At 37.8% G+C, this 23161-nt stretch overlaps 1 protein-coding gene across 1 annotated transcript; it reads left to right on the top strand.

Annotated features, from left to right (window-relative positions):
* The first annotated feature begins 4165 nt into the window (after window positions 1-4165).
* On the top strand, window positions 4166-6431 carry HESX1 (HESX homeobox 1). Its single transcript, XM_003982360.5, has 4 exons — window positions 4166-4416; window positions 4927-5126; window positions 5439-5540; window positions 5637-6431. Exons 1-4 carry the CDS (start codon window positions 4194-4196, stop codon window positions 5733-5735), a joined length of 624 nt encoding a protein of 207 aa, XP_003982409.3. The 5' UTR covers window positions 4166-4193; the 3' UTR covers window positions 5736-6431.
* The last annotated feature ends 16730 nt before the right edge of the window (window positions 6432-23161 follow it).

The raw sequence follows: 23161 nt of genomic DNA, 5'->3' as shown, positions 1-23161 counted from the left end.
TATATAGTATACCATTTTTCTCTGAATGCTTTCAAATTTTTCTCTTTATCTTTGGTTTTATCCATTTGACTATGATATACCAAGATGTAGTTTTGCTTGTGTTTATCCTACTGAGGTTCTTTGAGCTTCTTGAAACTATAAATTTATGTCTTTCACCAAATTTTGGAAAACTTCAGCCATTATTTCTTCAAATACTTTTTCTACCATATCTTCTCTATTTCTCCCTCTGTAATTCCAATTACACATATGCTAGATATTGTTTTATTGTCTTACAGGTTACTCAGACTCTGCTGATTTTATTTTTAATGTTTTTTCCTGTGTATTCTTCAGATCAGATCATATTCATTAATATATCTTCAAGTTCACTGACTCTTCTGGCATCTCCTATATACTGTTAAGCCTACCCAGTGAATTTCTTATCTCTCATATTTTATTTTTCAGTAATAGAAGTTACATTTGATTTTTTTTGTAGTTATTATTTCTCTGATGATGGATACAGTCTGTACATTCATTATGAGCACATTTTCATTTATGTCCTTAAGCATCTTTACATTTACTGCTCTCAAAACTTGTCAGCTAATTCCAACATCTGTATCACCCCTGGATCTGTCTCAATTGATTGCATTTTCTTGTCAATATGGGACACATTTTCCAGTTTCTTCATATGTCTAATAATGTGTTGTATCCTGGACTCTGTAAATGATATTTACAGTCTCCAGATTCTATTTTATCTGTCTGAAGAATGTTGATTTGCATTTGTTTGTTCGTTTTATCAGTCTGTGCTCAAACTATATCTAAGCTCTGTTTCCCTTGTGGTCATCATTGGTTGAAATTTTTGTTCAATCATTTTAGGATTAGCTGAGATGTCTGGTGTTTTCCATGTGCATGCCAAATTCAGAAGTCATCGGGGATTTGGGCAGAATTTATATGCAGAATTTGGGGCCTTTCCTATCTCTTTCCTTCCTAGGATTCTCTGTCACTTCCTAGCTGCTGTGGTTGACTTGACCTCTCTCCTTTGGTTCCTTAAGCCAATAAGATTGTACATCCTCCCAAATAGTGTTGACTGGTGCCTGATTTCAGACAAAAAGCCATAAAAATGGAAAGCTCACCCAGTGCTATTTATCTCTTCTAAATGTATTTTCCCTGTTTGGGACTACTTTTCGGTACTTTGGGGTAGTTTTAAAAAACATTTTGTCCAGAGTTTATAATTTGTATCTGTGGGAAGGTAGGTACAATAGAAGCTACTTCATTACTACCATAAATGGAGCCAGAAAGGCCCTTTTTAAAGGTAGAAATCATAAAGGGTAATATCAACACATTTTACTATATGAAGCTTCATATGAGAAAAAAAAAGCATCAATAAAGTCAAAATATCAAGGGCAAAATGGGGGAAATATTTATTACACATACCAAAGAGTTATCATCTTTTAATATATGAAAAACTCTTATCCTTAAGAAACATCAACCAAAAAAATACCCTAATTAAAAAAAAATGGGCTAAGGACATGCTATGGTCTGAATGTGTGTCCCACCAAAATTCATATGTTGCAATCCTAATACCCCTTGTGATGGTATTAGGAGGTGGGAGCCCTTAGGAGGTGATTAGGTCATGAGGGCGGAGCCCTCATGAATGGGATTAGTTTCTTATAAAAGGTCCTGGAGAGTTCCCTAGCCCCTTCTGCCATGTGAAGATAAGGAGAAATCTGCCACCTGGAAGAGAGCCCTCACCCAACCATGCCAGTGCCCTGATCTCAGACTTCCAGCCTCCAGAACTGTGAGGAATAACTTTCCGTTGTTTATCAGCTACCCAGTCTGTGGTATTTTGTTAGACCAGCCTGAACAGACTAAGACAGACATAAGCCATCATTTCACAATAGAAAGAGCACGTATTGGCTGAAAAACATGAAGAAATAAATGCCCAACTTTACTTGAAGGAATGCAAAAAGAAACAATGAGATTCTTTCATCTAGTATGAGCCAAGCACTGTTTTTGGATGCTAGGAAATGAACAAAAAGACAAAAATTCTAGAGATAGGAAACAGATAATAGGAAACAAACATAATAAACAGATATATAACGTAATAAGGCAAAAGGTAGTAAATGGGAGAGGTGGACATTTTGTTTCTTCCTCTCAGTGAGTTTATCCCTCTCTGAAATTACCTTGTTCATCACTGATATCTAGCACCTAGAATGGTGTCTAGCACATAGTAAGTGCTCTATAAAATTTGTTGAATAAATATATAAGAAAATGTTTCCCTGATATTTTTAGAGACATTCTTTCCTACCTTTCATTTTCATCTACCATCCATGTATAAAATGGTATTATGTAAGTCCAGATAAAGTCAACTCAAACAGTAAAGATATTGGAATGTCCTTGTTGATAAAGAAGAAATTGGGGATTAGAGTTGCTTCAGTGTGTGCTGTAGGAGCATTGCAATTTGTGCACTAGGGCACTAATCTGTGGGGTTAGGATTTCAGGATCTCCACCTCCTGCACTGATGAGCCGGCTTACCTGGCTCACCGCTTCCTTTCTCCATTTTTATCACCAGTTAACATATGAGGTAATTTACTGACTTATAATTACTGTTACAAATATTGTTTGCTCCCTACCCCCACCCCACCCCATACCACTGTGAGCTTCATGAGGGCAAGGATCCTTTTCTTTCTGGTACTGAGTAGATGCTCAACCAATAGTGGAATGAACAGATGGATGGATGAATGTCTCGAGAGAAAGGAATCTGTGAAGATCTTGAATTCTCTGTCTTCCTCCAAGTCTTTCTCAGGGTAAGGTCTCGTCTACATTCCAAGACGCTAGAGGCAAAACCTCCATGAGGCATTAAATGTTTACTAGTTTGTTCATTCTTACAATGGCTTTACACCTGTATTTATGTGCCTGTTGATGTTTTGTATGTGAATCCTTTGTTGATTCTAGAAGTTGTTTAAAGAGGAATTTAGTTCAATATTTGTACCTCATGATAGGATAAAATCAGATGAAGCTGAGCTCCATCCTGTAGAGTCCATTTCCTCTATGAGTGGAGACTACTTTTCCTCTTCCCTGAAGAATTGTCTCGTAGTTGTTTAAATCCTGGATAAAGTTGAACTCTTAAATTTATCCTCAAGAAGGTACTGGAAAAAGAGGAGCCGCAGAGTACAAGGACTAAAAATATTGCACTATCTGAGGGTGTGCTTACTTCACAATCTTCCCAATTAGCAGCTGCATTTCTCTTTTAATTTCAAGTTTTCTTAGGAGGATGAAATGAAAATATTCTCTTCTTGGTTATTTTTGACAAATCTTATTGTCTTCGTGAAGACTTCCCAGCCCCTCAAAAAATCAACACAGGGAAATTCTTCTTTAAGAAAATACAGTGAATCATGCTCTGTTCTTTGAAACAACCCTGCTGGGAAGAGAAATTCTTCCTTTTAGTTTGAACAGTCATGCTTTTAAGTTACTTGCAGGTGGTTACATACGATCTTCACATAAACTTGTATCTGTCTCATTTAAAAGAAAAGATGAAAGAATGGAATTAGCTCATTAATTATTTAAAATACTTGGTGCAACTGTTCCTTATGAATTAATCCAGGCACTTGGAAGACAATTACACTCAGTGTTAATAACATTGCCAACCTTTTCCGGTATGCTGCACTCCAAATACTATTGTGTTTTCATTGACAACATTCACTATTACATATGCATATGAAAAACAGGCATTTTCATTGGAATTACTGTAATAGCATTAAGAGATTATTATTTTTTCCAATTTCCTTGGAAGAAAATTCACTTAAATTAGATTATTTATTACTTGACTGCTCTCCTATCTTGCCTGTGTGTTTAGGTAACTGGAGTCCATGAAAGTATAAACTTCAGAATAAAAGGCATGATTTTATACATTAATGATTTCAAATAAAAGAGGAGTGCTAGTTTGTGCATCACTTCTTTCGAGAAAGTTAAGTCTGTGTTCTGCTTAGGAGAGATAACACTTTTTGTCCCTGTAGGTGGCCCCCCTGGTGTAGCCATTAGTTGCTAATTACTTGCAAACAAATAAACAATTAACTCCTCAAGCTGCTGGCTGGGAGAGTGTTCATTGACATGCTAAAACTTTCTAAGACAGGATTTTAATTAGTGACGTTCTAAATCCAGCCCCCTTGTCAGCGGAGCCAGGAGGTGAACCACAGGAAGATCCCAGCCCTGTACACATGGGGCAGAGCCAGCCAAGAAGCAAGGAGAGGCCAGAGCCGCTGTTCTGTGCAGCCCACTCGAGGATGTCTCCCAGCCTGCAGGAAGGGGCTCGGCACGGGGAAAGCAAACCCTCGCCCTGCTCCTTTTCAATTGAGAGCATTTTGGGATTGGACCAGAAGAAAGACTGTGTTCCATCAATGAAACCCCACAGGCCCTGGGCAGACACCTGCGGCTCCTCAGGTACACCACAAGTTAATTTTTTAAATTCTTTGTTATTTCGTCTGCAGTGTTTATTTTGGCCTTTATTTCATATTACGTAGAGTTAGAGAAAAACTGCAGTTTCATCCAATTACATAACTGAAGTATCTAGGACTTTCAGTGCCTCCAGCTGAGTTCTATAGGAAATGAAAAGAGAATTGGCCTTAGATCCAAGGGAGTATAAAGTTCGTTCACAGGAAATGCCAAGAACCTGCATTTATTTCAAAAGGTCTCTTGTATTTGACACATCAGATATTCTATTTTTTCACTGAAAAAATACATGACATTCAGAGATCAAAATGTTCTCTAGCAGCAAGGCAGGATCTCCATCTTTGCTTTTTGGTTTTTGGTTGATGAGAGGTCAGTTCTCTTGTGAAACCCAGAGGAATTTCTCCAGGAAAATTAAAGACAAGTTCCTGAAATTCCTTCTTATAGAACTTTGTGGAATACAGGTTTGGACATCTAAGATGGAGTTTATTTTTCTGCTTTCAGGGAAAGATATTAACCTATGTGTACATATCCCGAGCCTTCCTAACGGGATCTCATTCCCTTATACTGTGGATCGTCCAGTGCCAGAAGAAAGATTTTTGAAATATGAAAATTACTTTTCACCCTCAGAAAGACTGTCTTTGAAAAGAGAACTGAGTTGGTATAGAGGACGAAGACCAAGAACCGCTTTTACTCAAAACCAGGTGGGAAGTTTTTTCAAGCAGTAATGATAATACAAAGGTTTTAACTAACGCCCTGTTGGGCAAAAGCCCAATCACTTTGGGATCTCAGTTTAGAAAGAAGCCTTGTTAATGAAACAATAGACTCTATGGAGGTGTTTTTTGTTTTTTTTTTTTTTTTGACAGTTTCTGGATAGTCATTTAAAAAATGTAAAAGGCATATATAGATTAATTGCCCAAGATGTAAATACAATTATTTTGCTATACGAATTAAAGCCCATTTTATAATGACATACGAAATATCAACATTTTATGTAACTATTACCTTATTCATAGATTGAAGTGTTGGAAAATGTCTTTAGAGTAAACTGCTATCCTGGCATTGATATCAGAGAAGACTTAGCTCGAAAACTGAATCTAGAGGAAGACAGAATCCAGGTAATTTTCAAACTTAGCTGTTACCTGTGATGATGGAAATGTTAAGAATAGTAAAATAATGTTCCTGAGATCTACTTTATTTTTCCTTAATTTTAGATCTGGTTCCAAAATCGGCGTGCAAAGCTGAAAAGGTCCCATAGAGAATCACAGTTTCTAATGGCGAAAAAAAATTTCAACACGAATCTCCTGGAGTAGACGGAAAACTGACCACGTGAGATTATTTTACAATTGCAGAACCTGAGGAATCAATGGAGATATCAAATTTTAAAAATGTGATCTTTTCTGCATTTAATCTGAGTGTTGTCATTTTTCTTCCGAAAATATATTGTAAATATTCACTATTAAAACATGGTACCTATTATACATGGGCACTTTTAGTTACAATAAAGGCCTTTCCTATATATTTTAATAAACATTTTCAGAAAAAGCCAGCTATTTTTTAAGTGAGCAAATTTAATCTAAGAAAGTAGTTCGCTAAAATCAGCAAGCTCATGACTAAGTGACTCCACAAGCTGGATTCTATTTACAGAATAATTCAAGTAAAATAATCTGGAGAATGGCACAAAGATATGCTCTGTTTCAATTAGTTTTCTTCAAGTGCATTTTGAAACATGATTATTAGCTCCTCTTAATTTCTGACATAAAGCAGTGAAACTTTCTCACCACGTATCAATACAAATCCTTCTAGCATGCCAGTTTCAAGCTGTTTTTTTTTTTTTTAAGCAAAATCATTATGCCAAAGTAGAGATAGAAAGACATCAGTTGTCATATTCATACCCTTGGTATTATATTGCAAAAAGGATTGAGCTGCAAATACATGCAAATTTTAAAATATTTTCCTAGCTATTTAATGTTGTGTTTTACTTTCATTCATTAAAGGAATAATGATCATCGGGCTAATATCTATTTCTAGTTTAGTGGTTTCCAAACAACTGTATATTTTGTTGTTAAAAGTAATACGTTGACTGATGAGGTAACTGATCTGCCTTTTGTATGTGCTGCAACATAGTCGCTAGAAAAAATCAGGGCACTTTTTTGGGGACAAAAACTATGTATTTTCCTTGCACTTGCCATTGTACCTATCAACTAAAGATGGGAAGGAATAGGTAAGATGCATCACAAAAAAGAAGTCCTACCACTGGAAGTCTGGGTGTTTGTTTTCTAGTTAATTAGTGGAAGGCCAGAGTGGGTATGCTCTTTGAAATGTTTGCTTGAGGACTTTGACTTGGTCTCCTGGAAACTATATTTCAGCTGTCCTCATTGAGTTGAATTCTCCCCTCCCTTTTCTTTCCTGCTCCTCTGTTCTCTTCTTTCCTAGCAATGACCACAGTAGAAGATTCTTGTTGAATTATTGAATCTTTACCTACTATATACATTTTTGTTTGTTTAATTGCATGAGAAAGATGAAAAGGAGTGTGCATATTATCACAAGGATAAGGAGTGTGACTCAGATTTTAGAGCTTTTAAAAGATCATTTAGGGAGAGCACATTGGGGATAGAGAGCTCTGTGTCCCAACAACTAGTCAGCAATAGACGGTCTTATTCTGTTCCACTATTGCTGAGATGGAGAGGGAGGAAGAACAGAAGGGCAGCCACTGGAAAACCAGAGGCATTACATGTTTTCCAAGGAAGTCTACTGTCAGACTGGGCCATTTTTCCCAATATAAGGAGCTGCTTTCACTAATACAAAATGTGAAGCACTATTTATGAAATATATCAGTAAGAATTCATCCACTGGGAGCTTTCTTTGCTCTTCATTAGGTTTCTGTGAAGTTATATTAAGTTGAGGACTGGAAGTCAACTGGAGTGCGTTGGAGAGGAAAGTGTCACGTGATGGGTAGGCTTCTCAAACAGTCTTTTATTTTTATCCCAAACATCATATTTACACATTGTAAACAATTCAAGTAATGTAGAAATAGAAGAAAATCTCTCTCAAGCCTCATCCTTCCCAGATAATCATCATTAAACATTGTTATGTCTCTTTTTCTACACGAAGGCAGGTACATATGTATACATAGATATACACACGCATTTCTATTTGTTACTTTTTTAAAAGTTTTTTAAAAAAATGTTTATTCTCGCGAGAGAGGGAGAGAGATGGTGTGTGTGCACAAGCTGGGAGGGGCAGAGAGAGAGGAAGACCGGATCCAACCAGACTCCACCCTGTCCGCAAAGAGCCGGGTGTGGGGATGTGGGCTCGAACCCACGAATTATGAGATCATGACCTGAAGTCGGTCGCTTAACCAACTGAGCCACCCAGGTGCCCCTCTATTTATTATTTTTTTAAATGTCATCACACTTAACATTCTGTGCATCTTTCTGACATCTTGCCATGTCAGACATCTAGCTCTATCCCTTTCCTAATGTTTGCTTAGTTTAGAAGAGGATTTCAGCCCTGCATATTACAAGCTATTTTACAATATTAACACTTAAGTATTTTTAAAGCAGTACTTTTCACAAATTGATATTTCAGAGAGTAATCATAGTTTATCTAGAATTTACCTGAAATTAAACCTGTGAAGAGTGGGAAATTTCTTTTTTTTTTTTTAATTTTTTTTTCAACGTTTATTTATTTTTGGGACAGAGAGAGACAGAGCATGAATGGGGGAGGGGCAGAGAGAGAGGGAGACACAGAACCGGAAGCAGGCTCCAGGCTCTGAGCCATCAGCCCAGAGCCCGACGCGGGGCTCGAACTCACGGACCGCGAGATCGTGACCTGGCTGAAGTCGGACACTTAACCGACTGCGCCACCCAGGCGCCCCAAGAGTGGGAAATTTCTATATAAAGTGCTAGACTTTGAAAAAAATGAAACAATATCACAAACATTGATTAATAACTAATAATGCACTTAAATTTATTTTTTAGTTACAAAACCTGGTCATACCTATAAAAAGTCTGGTGAGGAAAGAAACAATAACTCTAGAATATCATTATCTCAGAATTCTCTAGTGACCATAATATAACCTATTTACGTGGGTCTAAAATTCAATTTTATCTATCATTGAGATAAGTTGTGTTTACAACTGAAGGTACATACTTATAACTGAAATCATTTATAATAGAAACGATGCATCTATAAAAAATGACATTTGGAAGTAAGAAAAAATTTAAATAATACTAGAATTTGTAATATTAAAGAAGTAACTATGAATATAATATGCACGATATTTCACATATTTTCAGATACTAATAACATAATATCATTAAGTGTTTTGAAGTGAGTCTGTAATATATTAAAATATTCAAAGAAGCAAAATAATATACAAGATTATAAGTGAATTTCCCCCAAAATCATTTCCAAAGATAAAGGCTGATTGATCTTGTTAGAGGAAATAATGAGTTAGTAACTTTTTTTTTTTTTTAAAGCAATTATAACTGCTAGTACTTTGGAGTGAATATAATGATATTCAGGGAAAAAGCTGGACTTTAACTTTGAGGAAAAATCAAGCAAGGTGGAAATGGAAATGAAAACCCAAGATAGAATTGTCTTTCCCTCAAAACACACAGGCTCTAATCCACAGCTTATCTCTGCTCCTGGTAATTCCAAGCCTTTGTCTCCATTAATACCCAGGACAAGGTGAACAGTAGTAACAAATCAAACTAATGCAGTCAGGCTAATACCTAGAGCGTCTCTATTATCTGACGGCTGCCTAAATAAGGTTATTTGGTCTCCTGTAATGGCATTTGTCTCTTGTGAAGCCAGCCAGACAAAGCCCATTGCTAGAGAGTGCTGTTGGAAACAATGGCTGTGTGTGCCGGTGGTCAACTTTTGAGTTAATCAGTGTTAATAGCTGCTTTCACTCCCTGCATCTTATCACACATCACACGAATCGCATGAATCCCCCATTACCAAACCCAGCACACAGCATCAACCTGGGCCTTGTTTTTACTTCTTTCAAAGTCAGGGAGCTGAGTCCATTTACTTGATGAGGAACAGAAATCAAAGTATGACATGGTGACCTGCCCTCTCCATCTCGCTGAGCCCCATGGGACTAAAAGCCCTTCCGTGTCCCTTTGGCTGCATGTAAAGCTCATTTTATTTGTTTATTTATTTATTTTTAACTTTACTTATTGTGAGAGAAAGAGAGAGCATGAGCTGGGGAGGAGCAGAGAGAGGGAGAGAGAGAAAATCCCAAGCAAGCTCCAAACTGTCAGCACTGTTAGCGCAGAGCCCAACACAGGGCTCGAACTCACAAATTGCAAGATCACGACCTGAGGCAAAATCGAGAGTCGATAGATGCTTAACTGACTGAGCCACCCAGGCATCCCTAAAGCTCATTTGAAGTGTTCTGTCTCCTGCTGGGGCAGCAGCCCACAGTGGCCAAGCAGCCAAGGCAGCTCTTGATGGCTCTGACCAGTCCACATCTCATTAGACTCATGCCTTCCCATTTTCCTCTCTCTTGTTTTCTTATTCCCACCCTTTTCCTTTTCCCCTGCTGATGCCTTAGGAAGCTTGTTGGTGTCAACAGGAATTACTGGGTCCCACAACCAAACCCCAGCCCAAAAAGTTTATTGCTTACCTTCTGTCTAGTAAAGAGTTAACATTTAGGAGCTTCATGTCTGGTCTCTTCTTCCAGGCATCCTTGGATAGCCTAGTGGGCATCTCCTTTATTCAGCATTTTATGACTGGAAGTTCATATGATGAAGTAAATGATGCCACAGTTTATGTCCTATTTACCACATTACAAGCTTGCAAAGAACCATACACCTATTGTATCTGGTGTTGGTCAAGAAATTGCCTAACAGTGGTTTTACAGGACACAGCCCCTATTTGATGGTGTATTGAGCCACCAATACTACTCTTCCTTGAGCTCTCTATTTCAGTCAAGTCAGTCAATCAAAAAGTACTCATTGGAGGCAGCCTAGCAATGTAGAGTCTGGTCACCCGGGTTCAAACCCCAATAGGTATTTGACTTTGGATCAGTTCTTTAATCTCTTTGAGCCTCGATTTTGTCATCTATAAAATGGGGATAAAATGGGACCTATTTCATAGAATCATTGGGGGAATTAAATGAGATAATGGAGAAGGATTAGACTAATTCCTGGCAAATACAAAATGATCAGGAAATGTTCACTTATAATAATGTGCTAGGGAATATAGAAGAAGTAAAGTAAGTTGTCTAGAACAGTGTTGTTATGTCTGGAACAATATGTGGCACACAGCGGGTTCTCAATCAGCAGTCTTGGAACAAATAAAAACAGTTCTTGGTCTCTAGGAGCTCACTATATGATGGAGAGAAAATACTGGTTAACAGTTATTCAACAACAATTTGTTCAGTATCTGCCACGAGCCCATCACTATGTGAGACTATGGGGATGGAATGGTGAACAAGTAAAACAAGGTTTCTGCTGTTTTGGGACTTACTATACCCAGTGCCTAGCAAAGCCATGGCAAATATTTGGCATACAATATCTGGTGAATGAATGAATGAATGAATGAATGAATGAATGAATGAAAGAAACAGTAAGATAATAACACATGGAAGCATATAATTAAAGTCTAAATTAATGTTTGTAGATTTGTAGATGGTCAGGACTACTATAAGCTATAGGAGGGGATGGATCAGACATATGTAAAGACCAACTCTCAACTCGTTGCCTCTACATGAATAGGTCTGTGAAAAGACTAAAGCTTAATGTGGGCAGGAGCTGGGTGTTGGGAGGACGGTGTTCCAGGTGAGGAAACAATATGTAAGAAGACTCGGAAGCTGGACAGCAAGAATGGTGGCCTCTCTACAGCGATGGATGACTGTTGGCATGGCCAACTTTGTGGGCACAATGCACCCCCTGTAGTTACACAGGACCCTGTGTTCAGAACGGCCCCATACTTGGTTTGATGCTCTGCTGCTGCCATTTTGAAAATCTTAATAATTTTTGGCCCAATAGTCCTACAATTTTAATTTGCACTGAACCCCCCAAATTATGCAGCCAGACCTGCCCATTAGGGGTGGATACAGGTTATGGAGAACCTTTGAAAAAGGCCAAGGAAGTAAAACGATGTGGTGGGAAATGGCGAACCATGTTTGTTTACTAAACTAGGGTTGCACCATGGTTTAGGAAGACAGAAACAGGATGCGGGGTGAAGTTAAAGGCCGGATTGAGGGGACCCACCTACCTATAGTTGCAATACGTATTTTTGAAGTTGTTGACCTTTACCTTACCTGGGTAAAGGTAGGGGTGGTGGAGATGGAAAGGTGGAGATTATAGAGAGAGAAGGGAAATTTGGGAGGCTTTAGCTACTATGTGGGAAAAGGAGAAGGCAGTGAATTTAAAGTACTGCAAGCTTTGGAACATTTGAAAATTACTAAATATGCAAGAACTGGATCGTGTTTGGCCCTGTAACTTACACACTCAGGAGGTAGGGGACTTTACTTACCTACTTCTATTTCTTTTACTTCTGATACTGTCATGAGAAAGGGTTTTCTTAGCAATTTGCAAGTGAATCCCTGCAAATAATAATTTTACAAGTAATGATCATCCTTATGAGTAATAACAGTAACCATGCTAACAGAATTTTCCGATGATCTCTACTTTGATTGCCACATGCTAGTTTGTTCTAGACTTCAAATAGGGTCCCAAAGCTTTAAAACATTCGAAAATCACTATTACTAGGAAAAGTACATTAGAGAAAAGTGTTAGAACTATGTTAAAAAGGCAGAGAATTCCTAAAAAAATTAAATGGGATCCAAAACAATTATTTGCATGTGTGTGTGTTAGCTGTATTAGGCATAGAAATTGAAATTTAGGACAAATTTTACCTTTTTGATGTATTCTCTCAAAAATTCAAACCATGCTCAGGAAAATAAATAACGAGCTTTTAAGTACCTTCAAAGATGTCGTTGTTTCTTTGCACTATTACTACAAAAATGAAAATCTTTTACTTATTTGCTTGTTTTACCTCATCCTGACTGAGTTTAATCATTTTTAGAAATACTTTTGCTAACTTTTCAGATGAAAAGTGATTTCTCATTGTTATTTCAACTTGATTTTTTGAGATTCAACTTTTGGCATGTTACCTGATAACTTTATCTTCTCATTTGGTCAATCCTACTTCACCTATTACTTTCTTGGCAGTCTGTGGTATGTTGAGTCACTGTTCAGTTTTTCATGCCCTCTGTATTTTTTTTTTTTTTTGAAAGGGAGAGAGAGTGCAAGAGAGGGCAGACAGAGGATCTGAAGCGGGCTCTGCTCTGACAGCAGGGAGACCGATGCCGGGCTCAAACTCATGAACCATGGGATCATGACCTGAGCCGAAGTCGGATGCTCAACTGAGTGAGCCACCCAGGTGCCCCATGCCCTCCGTATTTTAAAATCATACATCCATGCCCTTTGGCCTGTGGCTTTGCAGCACCACCCATTATTGAGGAAAGAGTACATCTGCCACCTCCGCTGCTGTTGGGTTTGGTCATGTGATCTCCTTTAGCCAATAGAACGTGGACAGAAGTGATGCAGTACCAGTTCCAGGAAGAGGCCTCAAGAGACATTCCCCTTATCTACTTGCTCTTCTGCTATTGCCGGGAGAAGCACACACTCTGAGTACCTACTGCCCCTTTAGGTTAGCCTCCAAATTGAGAAACATGAAGCAGACCTCAACCTAACCTGCAGCCTGCAGCCAAGGCAAGCCCAGCCAAACCTGCCTATATTCTTCCAAATCCCAGGCCTGTGAGAGAGTTTCCAACCACTGAGTTTGAGGGGTTATAAAAACAGCACTGTTGTAAGCAATATAGTCTTACAGTTTTTCTTACTGATTTGTGTCAGTTCCTTATACAGTAAACATTTGATTACCATAGTTTGACTCATAATTTCTTAACATTTACCTTTTAATCTTATGAGTTTTACATACATGATTTGAAATATTTTTATTTTTTCAATGTTTATTTTTGAGAGATAGAGAGAGCAGGGGAGGGAGGCAGAGGATCCAAAGCAGGCTCTGTGCTGATAGCAGAGAGTCTGATGCAGGGCTTGAACTCATGAGCTGTGAGAACATGCCTAAGCTGAAGCTGGACACTTAACGGACTGAGCTGTCTGGGTGCCCCTAAATTGAAATATTTTTAGACAAATCTCAGTCTTATCCTTTACGGTTATTTCCCTCTGCTTTATCTGACACCTTCCCATCCCTGTGATTACCCATTGTGTTTCTAGTATCTTAATAGGTTATTTCTATGATCTACAGATCTTTATGACATTTTTTAGCCTATCAGTATCCTTTTGCATAACAAACAATGAATTGAATGAGCCTCCTCACCAAAGTCATAAAGATAAAAGATGATACTATTAATAAAAACAATAATTAATATCACCATTTATTAGCTGCCTACCACGAGCTACGCAATATGGTACTTCACATAAGTTATCTGATTTAATTTTCACAACAGCTCTGCAGGTTGGATATAGCCAACCCACTTTAAAGATAAGAAAACCTGGGGGCCTGGGTGGCTCAGTCGGTTAAGTGGCCGACTTCAGCTCGGGTCATGATCTCGCGGTCTGTGAGTTCAAGCCCCGCATCGGGCTCTGTGCTGGCAGCTCAGAGCCTGGAGCCTGCCTCCAATTCTGTATCTCCCTCTGTCTCTGCCCCTTCCCTGCTTGCTCTCTGGCTCTCGCTCTCTCAAAAATAAGAAACGTTAAAAATTTTTTTTTTTAAAAAGATAAGAAAACCTAACCTCAGATATTTTTATTATGATGACTTATTATCCCCACTTTATAGATGAGTAAATTGTGGGATACAGAAAGACTAAATAATTTGGTCAGAGCCACACAGCTAGGAAGTGGTTTAGGTATGATTCAGACTAAGTTCTGCCCTACTCTACAGTTGCCTCTTCCCACTAAACCTTCCAGGAGACATAGTTAACAGCTCTAATGGCAATATATTAAAAAGTACACTGGGGGTGCCTGGGTGGCTCAGTTGGTTGAGAGTCTGACTTCAGCTCAGGTCATGATCTCACGCTTCACAGGTTCACGCCCCCCGTCAGGTTCTGTGCTGACAGCTCAAAGACTGCAGCCTGCTTTTGATTCTGTGTCTCCCTCTCTCTCTGCCCCTTCCCTACTCATGCTCTCTCTCTCTCTCTCTCTCTCTCTCTCTCAAAAATAAACATTAAAAAAATTTTTTAAGTTAAAAAGAAGTACACTGAAGTTTTGTTTTTTTCTTTTCTTTTTTTGGAGGTAGGGGAGGTAGGAGGGCTGAGTGTTTGATAGTTAAAGTAATCACATCTATTAAGTTCCCAGAATTCCTTAGAAATAACATATTCTCTAAATATAAGTGGTATTTTGGCTAGAGATATGTACATTCTTGTTTATATAAATATTAAAACTTACAATTAAGATTTAACAAAATCACTAGATTTAAGTCTGTTACCCTAAAATAGCAATCAGAAATTTATAGACGAAATCCAGATGTACTCGCTCATCTAGAAGATGCCATTATTCCACTTACAATAATTCTTATTTACATAATACATGCTTATAGACTTTTAAAAATAATAGTATGTTGAGTAAAAAGAAGCAAATTACAGAATATGCATATTACAGCATCATTTATGTAAAAAACAAAAGTAAACTAAAATGACCCTAAGAGTGCTTATATGCAGGGACAAGGTCTATAAGGATATATAATAAATTTATAATAAACTGTTGAAGCTGTAACAAGTGGTTACTGTGGCATTAAGAGGTAGTCCAAAGGGGATTTTTACTTTTTACTCTTTATGTGGTATCTGTTATAGAAGAGAGGTTAAGAGTAGGGACTCTGGGCTGCCTGGGTGGCTCAGTCAGTTAGGCATCTGACTTGATTTCGCCTGGGGTCATGATGTCATGAATGTGAGATCCAGTTCTATGCTGACTGTGCGGGGCGTGCTTGCAATTCTCCCTCTATCTCTGCCCCTCCCCTACTCTCTGTCTCTCTCAAATAAATAAACAAACAAACAAACAAACAAAAAGAGTAGGGGCTGTAAAGGCAGACTGGGTTAAAATCACAGGAAAGAGAAAGCCCAGAAAATGCAAATCAAAACCACAATGAAATACCACCACACGACCACTAGGATAGATATAATTTTTTACAAAGACAGATAGTAGCAAATATTGACAAGGATGTAGAGAAATGGAAACCCTCAAACATTGCTGTGGAAATGTAAAATTATGCAATCACATTGGATAGCATTTGTCAGATCTTCAAAAAATTAAACATAAAATTACCATATTACTCAGAAATTCTACTCTTAGATATACACTCAAACCGAAAACATGTCCATACAAAAACTTGTACATGAATATTTACAGCAACATTATTCATAAGAGTGCAAAGGTGGAAACACCTCAATTAACATTAACTAATGAATTGAAGAAAATGCGGTATAGCCATATAAGGGACTATTATTCAGCCATAAAAAAGAATGAAGTATTGATATATTCTACCATATATTCTACAATGGATAGACTTTGAAAAAAGCATAAGTGAAAGGAGTCAAATACAAAAGCCTCTTTTTATATGATTCCAATTCTATGAAATGTCCACAATAAGCAAAACCATAGAGAAAGAAAGTAGATGAGTGGTTACTAGGGGCTGGGAGCAGAGTTGGACAATGATGCTAATGATAATGGGGTTTTTAGGGGGTGATAAAAATGTTCTGGAATTAGATATGGTACTGGTTTCACAATCTTGTGAATGTACTAAAAACCACTGAATTGTATACTTTTTATTCGTTTTTTAAAAAATTTTTTTAACGTTTATTTTTGAGACAGAGAGAGACAGAGCATGAACGGGGGAGGGTCAGAGAGAGGGAGACACAGAATCTGAAACAGGCTTCAGGCTCTGAGCTGTCAGCACAGAGCCTGACGCGGGGCTCCAACTCACAAACCGTGAGATCATGACCTGAGCCGAAGTTGGACGCTCAGCCAACTGAACCACCCAGGTACGCCTGTATACTTAAAAAAAACCCATTCATTTATTTATTTTGAAAGAGAGACAGCATGCATGTGTGCGCGTAAGTGGGGGAAGAGCAGAGAGAGGGAGGGAGGGAGAGAATCCCAAGAGGGCTCCATGCTGTCAATGTAGAGCCCAATTTGGGGCTTCATCTCACAAACCCATGAGATCATGACCTGAGCTGAAATCAAGAGTCAGATGCTTAACCAACTGAGCCACTCAGACTCCCTGAATTGTACACTTTAAAAAAATTGATTTTATGGTATGTGAATTACATCTCAAAATTTTTTTTCAATAGGGAAAGTCCACCTTAAATGTGAAGAGTCTTGGTACATCAAAGCACTGATTACAGGGAAGGGACTAAAATGTGTGCATGAGAAGCCTTTGGAAAGGCAATGCTTTTGGGGGAGAAAAGAGTAAAAAGAGAGAGAGGAGACTGCACGGTAAAAGCGGGAAAGGAGCAGAAGGGAGAAACCGAGGGATTCTGCAGGACAAAAGAAAAACAAGAACATCTATGTTAATTACGTTAATTTCCTCATTTCTGTACCTGTATTGTGGTTATATAGGAAACATACCTGTCTGAAGGAAATACACACTAAGTGTTTGAGGTGATTAGGGCTAGAAGTTGGTAACTTACTCTCAAATGATTCAGGGAAAAATATTTTTTGTACTATACTTGCAACTTTTGTAAGTTTCATATTGTTTAAATATGAAAAGAATCTTCAACCTGGAAATTTTTAAACCTATTAACTCTTGGGTACAGAGGGGGAGACAAACCAAAATTATCGAATCTCTGAAGACTGATGAAACTGTATAACAGAGTCAATTAAATAAATGTATATATAAAGTAGGGATGAGAGGAAAATCCATACCCCTAACCATATATATCATTAAAAATGAGAGAGTGGTAAAAAGATTCCAAGCTCAAGACATCAGAAAATAATTACAGAATAAACAAACAACAACAAAGTACAGAAATGGAAACCACAAAGATTACATAAAATCAGAAATTAGTGGATAGAGAATAGAGAAATAGTATGTTTGAACAAGTCAAAATCGTGATTTGTTTTTGGAAAAAGTTAACAAAATAGATAAGCCACTTGCTAACTTAATCAGGCAAAAGAAGGAAAACACAAATATGCAAAATAAGAAATGACAGGGGAAATAGTAAGAGTAATTTAAATAGAAGAAAAATTTTAAATCATAAGAGACTATTTGGTAGACCTTTAAGCAAATACATTTTAAAAACCTAGACAGGGGCACCTGGGTGGCTCAGTCAGTTAAGCGTCTGGCTCTTGGTTCAGCGCAGGTCATGATCTCACAGTTCGTGGGTTCGAGCCCTGCATCAGGCTCTGTGCTGACAGAGTGGAGCCTGCTTGGGATTCTCTCTCTCTCTCTCTCTCTCTCTCTCTCTCTCTCTCTCTCTCTTTCTGCCCCTCCCCTGCTCTCTCACTCTCTCTCTGTCTCTCAAAATAAATATATAAACTTAAAAAAAAAAAACAACTAGACAAAATGGTGAATTAAAAACAAAAGAACCCCAAAAAACAAAAAACAGGGGCACCTGGCTGACTTCATGGGTAGAACACTCGACTCTTTTTTTTAATTTTTTTTTTTAACGTTTATTTATTTTTGAGACAGAGAGAGACAGAGCATGAACGGGGGAGGGTCAGAGAGAGGGAGACACAGAATCTGAAACAGGCTCCAGGCTCTGAGCTGTCAGCACAGAGCCCGACGCGGGGCTCGAACTCACAGACCGCGAGATCATGACCTGAGTGGAAGTCGGCCGCTTAACCGACTGAGCCACCCAGGCGCCCAGAACACTCGACTCTTGATCTTGGGGCTGTGAGTTCAAACCCCACATTGGGTGTAGAGATTACTTAAAAATAAAACCTTTTGAAAAAACCAAAAAACATAAAACAAAAAATCAGAGTTTACCAAATTTGATTCCTTTAAAGATAGAAATCTTAAATATACCAATTTCTGTGGAAGAAATAGAACATTATTCCACAAAAGAGAACCAGCTCCAGATAGTTTCACAGGGGAATTCTACTAAACCTTCAAACACCACATAGTCCCAATGCTACATAAATTATTGTAGAATGTAGCAAATGTACAACATTGATACCCAAATCAAATGAAGTTGACTTTTAAAAGATAATAAAAAAAGAAAAGGAAAGAAAATCACAAACTATGATTGCTTATGACTATTGATACAAAAATATTGAATAAAACATTAGCAAACAGGATACAACACCATGTTAAGAGAATAATATACCATTGGCACCTGGGTGGCTCAGTCAGTTAAGCATTTGACTATGGCTCAGGTCATGATCTCACGGTTCACGAGTCCCAGCCCTGCATTGGGCTGTCTGCTGTCAGTACAGAGCCTGCTTTGGATCCTCTGTCTCCCTTTCTCTGCCCCTCTCTTTCTCTCTCTCTCTCTCTCAAAAATAAGTAAACATTAAGAAAAATAATATATCATGACCAAGTAGGATTTCATTCCAGGAATGCAGATTGGTTCAATCTTAGGACATCTAATAAAATATCACATTAATAGATCTTGAAAGAAAAATCATATGATTACCTCCATAGATCCTAAAGAAGGCTTTGTCAAAATTTGACATCTATTAAAAAATGCAAGAAAATAGAAATTGATGGATATTTTCTTTTTTCTTTTCATCTTTTTCTTCTTTTTTTTTAATGGATAGTTTCTTAACATATTTTATTTCTCTGGGAAACACTAGGGACATTTCCATAAAGATAAGGAACAAAGCAAGGGTATCTCTATCTGCACTATCAAAAATACGAAGTTCTTTTTTTTTTTTAATGCTTATTTATCCATCCTGAGAGAGACAGAGAGAGAGAGAGCATGCACACACGGTAGGGGCAGAGAGAGAAAGACAGAAAGAGAGAGAATTCCAAGCAGGCTCCATGCTGTCAGCACAGAGCTCAATGTGGGCTTCTATCTTACAAACCATAAGATCATGATCTGAGCCAAAATCAAGAGTCAGACACATAACTGACTGAGCCACCCAGGCATTCCTTCAGCAAATTTATTTATGGAGCTAGAAAGTTAATGCCAAAGTTCATAGGGAAAAATAAAAATGAACAATAGCAAGGGAAACACCAAAAGAGAAAAATCTACAACAGCTCAATCAGACCTTAAGACATTCTACAAAAACTAAGTTAAAAAGCATACGGGGCACCTAGCTGCCTCAGTTGGTGGAGTGTGTGGCTCTTCATCTTGGGGTTATGAGTTTGAGCCCCACACTGGGTACAGAGATTACTTAAAAATAAAATCTTTAAAAAATAAAAATATAAAGTATCATACTAGCACATGAATAGATAAATAGATTTGTGGAACAGAATAGAAAATTCAGATACAGACCCAAAGACATATAGAAATTTAGTAACTAAAATCATGGGGGTAAAGTTGGACTTTCAAATAAATAGTCCTGGGAAAACAGGACAGCCATTTAGAAAAAAATTAAATTATATTTATGTCTCATACCTTACACAAAAGGATTAGAAAGTTAAACCTTAAATAGGAGACCACACAAATATTAGAGGAAAACACCAACATGACAGTCTATATGGAAAACCCAAAAGATTCCACCAAAAAACTGCTAGAACTGATTCATGAATTCAGCAAAGTTGCAGGATATGAAATCAATGCACAGAAATCAGTTGCATTCCTATACACCAACAATGAAGCAACAGAAAGAAAAATTAAGGAAATGGGAAATGGGAAATGGGAAATCGATCCCATTTACAGTTGCACCAAAAACTATAAGATACCTAGGAAAAAATCTAACCAAAGAGGTGAAAAATCTATACACTGAAAACTATAGAAAGCTTATGAAAGAAATTGAAGAAGACACAAAAAAATGGAAAAATATTCCATGCTCCTGGAAAGGAAGAACAAATATTGTTAAAATGTCGATACTACCTAAAACAATCTACATATTTAATGCAATCCCTATCAAAGTAACACCAGCATTCTTCACAGAGCTAGAACAAATAATCCTAAAATTTGTATGGAACTAGAAAAGACCCCAAATAGCCAAAGTGATCTTGAAAAAGCAAACCAAAGCAGGAGGCATCACAATCCCAGACTTCAAACTATACTACAAAGCTGTAATCATCAAGACAATATGGTACTGGCACAAGAACAGACACTCAGATCAATGGAACAGAATAGAGAACCCAGAAATGGACACATAAACGTATGGCCAACTAATCTCTGACAAAGCAGGAAAAAATATCCAATGGAATAAAGACAGTCTCTTCAGCAAATGGTGCTGGGAAAACTGGACAGTGACACGCAGAAGAATGAACTTCGACCACTTTCTTACACCATACAAAAATAAACTCAAAATGGATGAAAGACCTCAATGTAAGACAAAAAGCCATCAAAATCCTTGAGGAGAAAGGAGGCAAAAACCTCTTTGATCTTGCCCATAGCAACTTCTTACTCAACACGTCTCCAGAGGCAAGGGAAACAAAAGCAAAAATGAACTACTGGGATCTCATCAAAATAAAAACCTTCAGCACGGCAAAGGAAACAATCAGCAAAACTAAAAGGCAACCAACAGAATGGGAGAAGATATTTGCAAATGACATATCAGATAAAGGGTTAGTACCAAAATCTATCAAGAACTTCTCAAACTCAACATCCAAAAAACAAATAATCCAGTGAAGAAATGGGCGAAAGACATGAATAGACACTTCTCCAAGGAAGACATTCAGATGGCCAATTGACACATGAAAAAATGCTCAACATCACTCATCATCAGGGAAATACAAATCAAAACCACAATGAGATACCACCTCACACCTGTCAGAATGGCTAACATTAACAACTCAGGCAACAACAGATGTTGGCTAGGATGCAGAGAAAGAGGATCTCTTTTGCATTGTTAGTGGCAATGCAAGTTGGTGCAGCCACTCTGGAAAACAGTATGGAGGTTCCTCAAAAAACTAAAAGCAGAACTACCCTACGACCTGATAAAAAATTATCAGGACACCTAGGCATTTGTTCATGGGATACAGGTGTGCTGTTTCAAAGGGACACATGCAACCCCATGTTTATAGCAGCACTATCAACAATAGCCAAAGTATGGAAAGAGCCCAAATGTCCATCGATGGTTGCATGGATAAAGAAGATGTGGTATATATATACAATGGAGTATTACTTGGCAATCAAAAAGAATGAAATCTTGCCATTTGCAACTACGTGGATGGAACTAGAGGGTATTATGCTAAGTGAAGTCAGTCAGTCAGAGAAAGACAAAAATCACATGACTTCACTCATATGAGGACTTTAAGAGACAAAACAGATGAACATAAGGGAAGGGAAACAAAAATAATATAAAAACAGGGAGGGGGACAAAACAAGAGACTCATAAATATGGAGAACAAATGGAGGGTTTTGGGGAGGGGTTGTGGAAGGGGGGATGGGCTAAATGGGTAAGGGGCACTAAGGAATCTACTCCTGAAATCATTGTTGCACTATATGCTAACTAATTTGGATGTAAATTTAAAAAAATAAAAAATTAAATTAAAAAAAGACAGCAGTGAATTTCTTTATAATCTGTACATAAGGAAAGAAAAGTTTTCTAACTGATCCAAAAACCAGATTTAATAAAGGAAAAGACTGATAAATCTAATTATAGAAAAATAAAAACTTTTTTCATGGTTAAAAATATAAGCAAAGTAAAAGATGAAAAACTGGGAGAAAATATTTTCTGCATATATAACAGGTAAATAGCTAATAACCCTTAAATATTTGAAGATAAAGAAGACCAAAGATCCAGTAGAAAAATGAACAAAACATATGAACAAGAAATTAAAGACATTTTAATATGGACTTTGTTTAAAGATACCAAAAAATGTCAAATTCACTTATTATAAGAGAAATGCAAATTAAAATCACACCAAGAACCCTTCAGTTCCAATTAAGATGGGTTAAACCCATTCTATTCTGTCCTCACTCTCAGAGCAAAGATAATTCTTCACTCTGACCAGAGGAACCACAGTTTTGTTTTTTTTTTCAACGTTTATTTATTTTTGGGACAGAGAGAGACAGAGCATGAACGGGGGAGGGGCAGAGAGAGGCAGACACAGAATCAGAAACAGGTTCCAGGCTCTGAGCCATCAGCCCAGAGCCCAACGTGGGGGCTCAAACTCACGGACCGTGAGATCGTGACCTGGCTGAAGTCGGACGCTTAACCGACTGCGCCACCCAGGCGCCCCTTGATGAACCACAGTTTGAACCATAGTTCAAAGAGCATAGAGGGAATCTCCATTTCCTTTTCTTTCCTCCCCCCTCCCTCTCTTTCTTTCTTTCTTTCTTTCTTTCTTTCTTTCTTTCTTTCTTTCTTTCTTTCTTTCTTTCTTTCTTTCTTTCTTTCTTTCTCTCTTTCTCTCTTTCTCTCTTTCTCTCTTTCTCTCTTTCTTTCTCTCTTCCTTCCTTCCTTCCTTCCTTCCTTCCTTCCTTCCTTCCTTCCTTCCTTCTTTCTTTCTTTCTTTCTTTCTTTCTGAATTCACAACCCTGAGATCAAGACCTGAGCTGAGATTGAAGTTGGAAGCTTAACTGACTGAGCCACCCAGGCACCTCATCCATTTCTTTTATTTAAATCTCCCGATCTTCCCACCGCTTGGCTGCAGAAGCAGTTATAGTCATAGGAAATGCATAGCAAAGGGGAGA

The sequence above is a fragment of the Felis catus genome, chromosome A2, assembly GCF_018350175.1.
Source record: "Felis catus isolate Fca126 chromosome A2, F.catus_Fca126_mat1.0, whole genome shotgun sequence".
NCBI lineage: Eukaryota > Metazoa > Chordata > Mammalia > Carnivora > Felidae > Felis > Felis catus.
This window is presented reverse-complemented; position numbering and strand designations above follow the sequence as displayed.

What these genes read in the sequence shown, in the direction of transcription:
- HESX1 (XM_003982360.5), top strand. Translation starts at nt 4,194, where the DNA reads ATGGGGCAGAGCCAGCCAAGAAGCAAGGAGAGGCCAGAGCCGCTGTTC. An exon ending in AGACACCTGCGGCTCCTCAG is followed by an intron (nt 4,417 to 4,926) that starts GTACACCACAAG and finishes TTCTGCTTTCAG; the next exon opens with GGAAAGATATTAACCTATGT. An exon ending in TAGAGGAAGACAGAATCCAG is followed by an intron (nt 5,541 to 5,636) that starts GTAATTTTCAAA and finishes CCTTAATTTTAG; the next exon opens with ATCTGGTTCCAAAATCGGCG.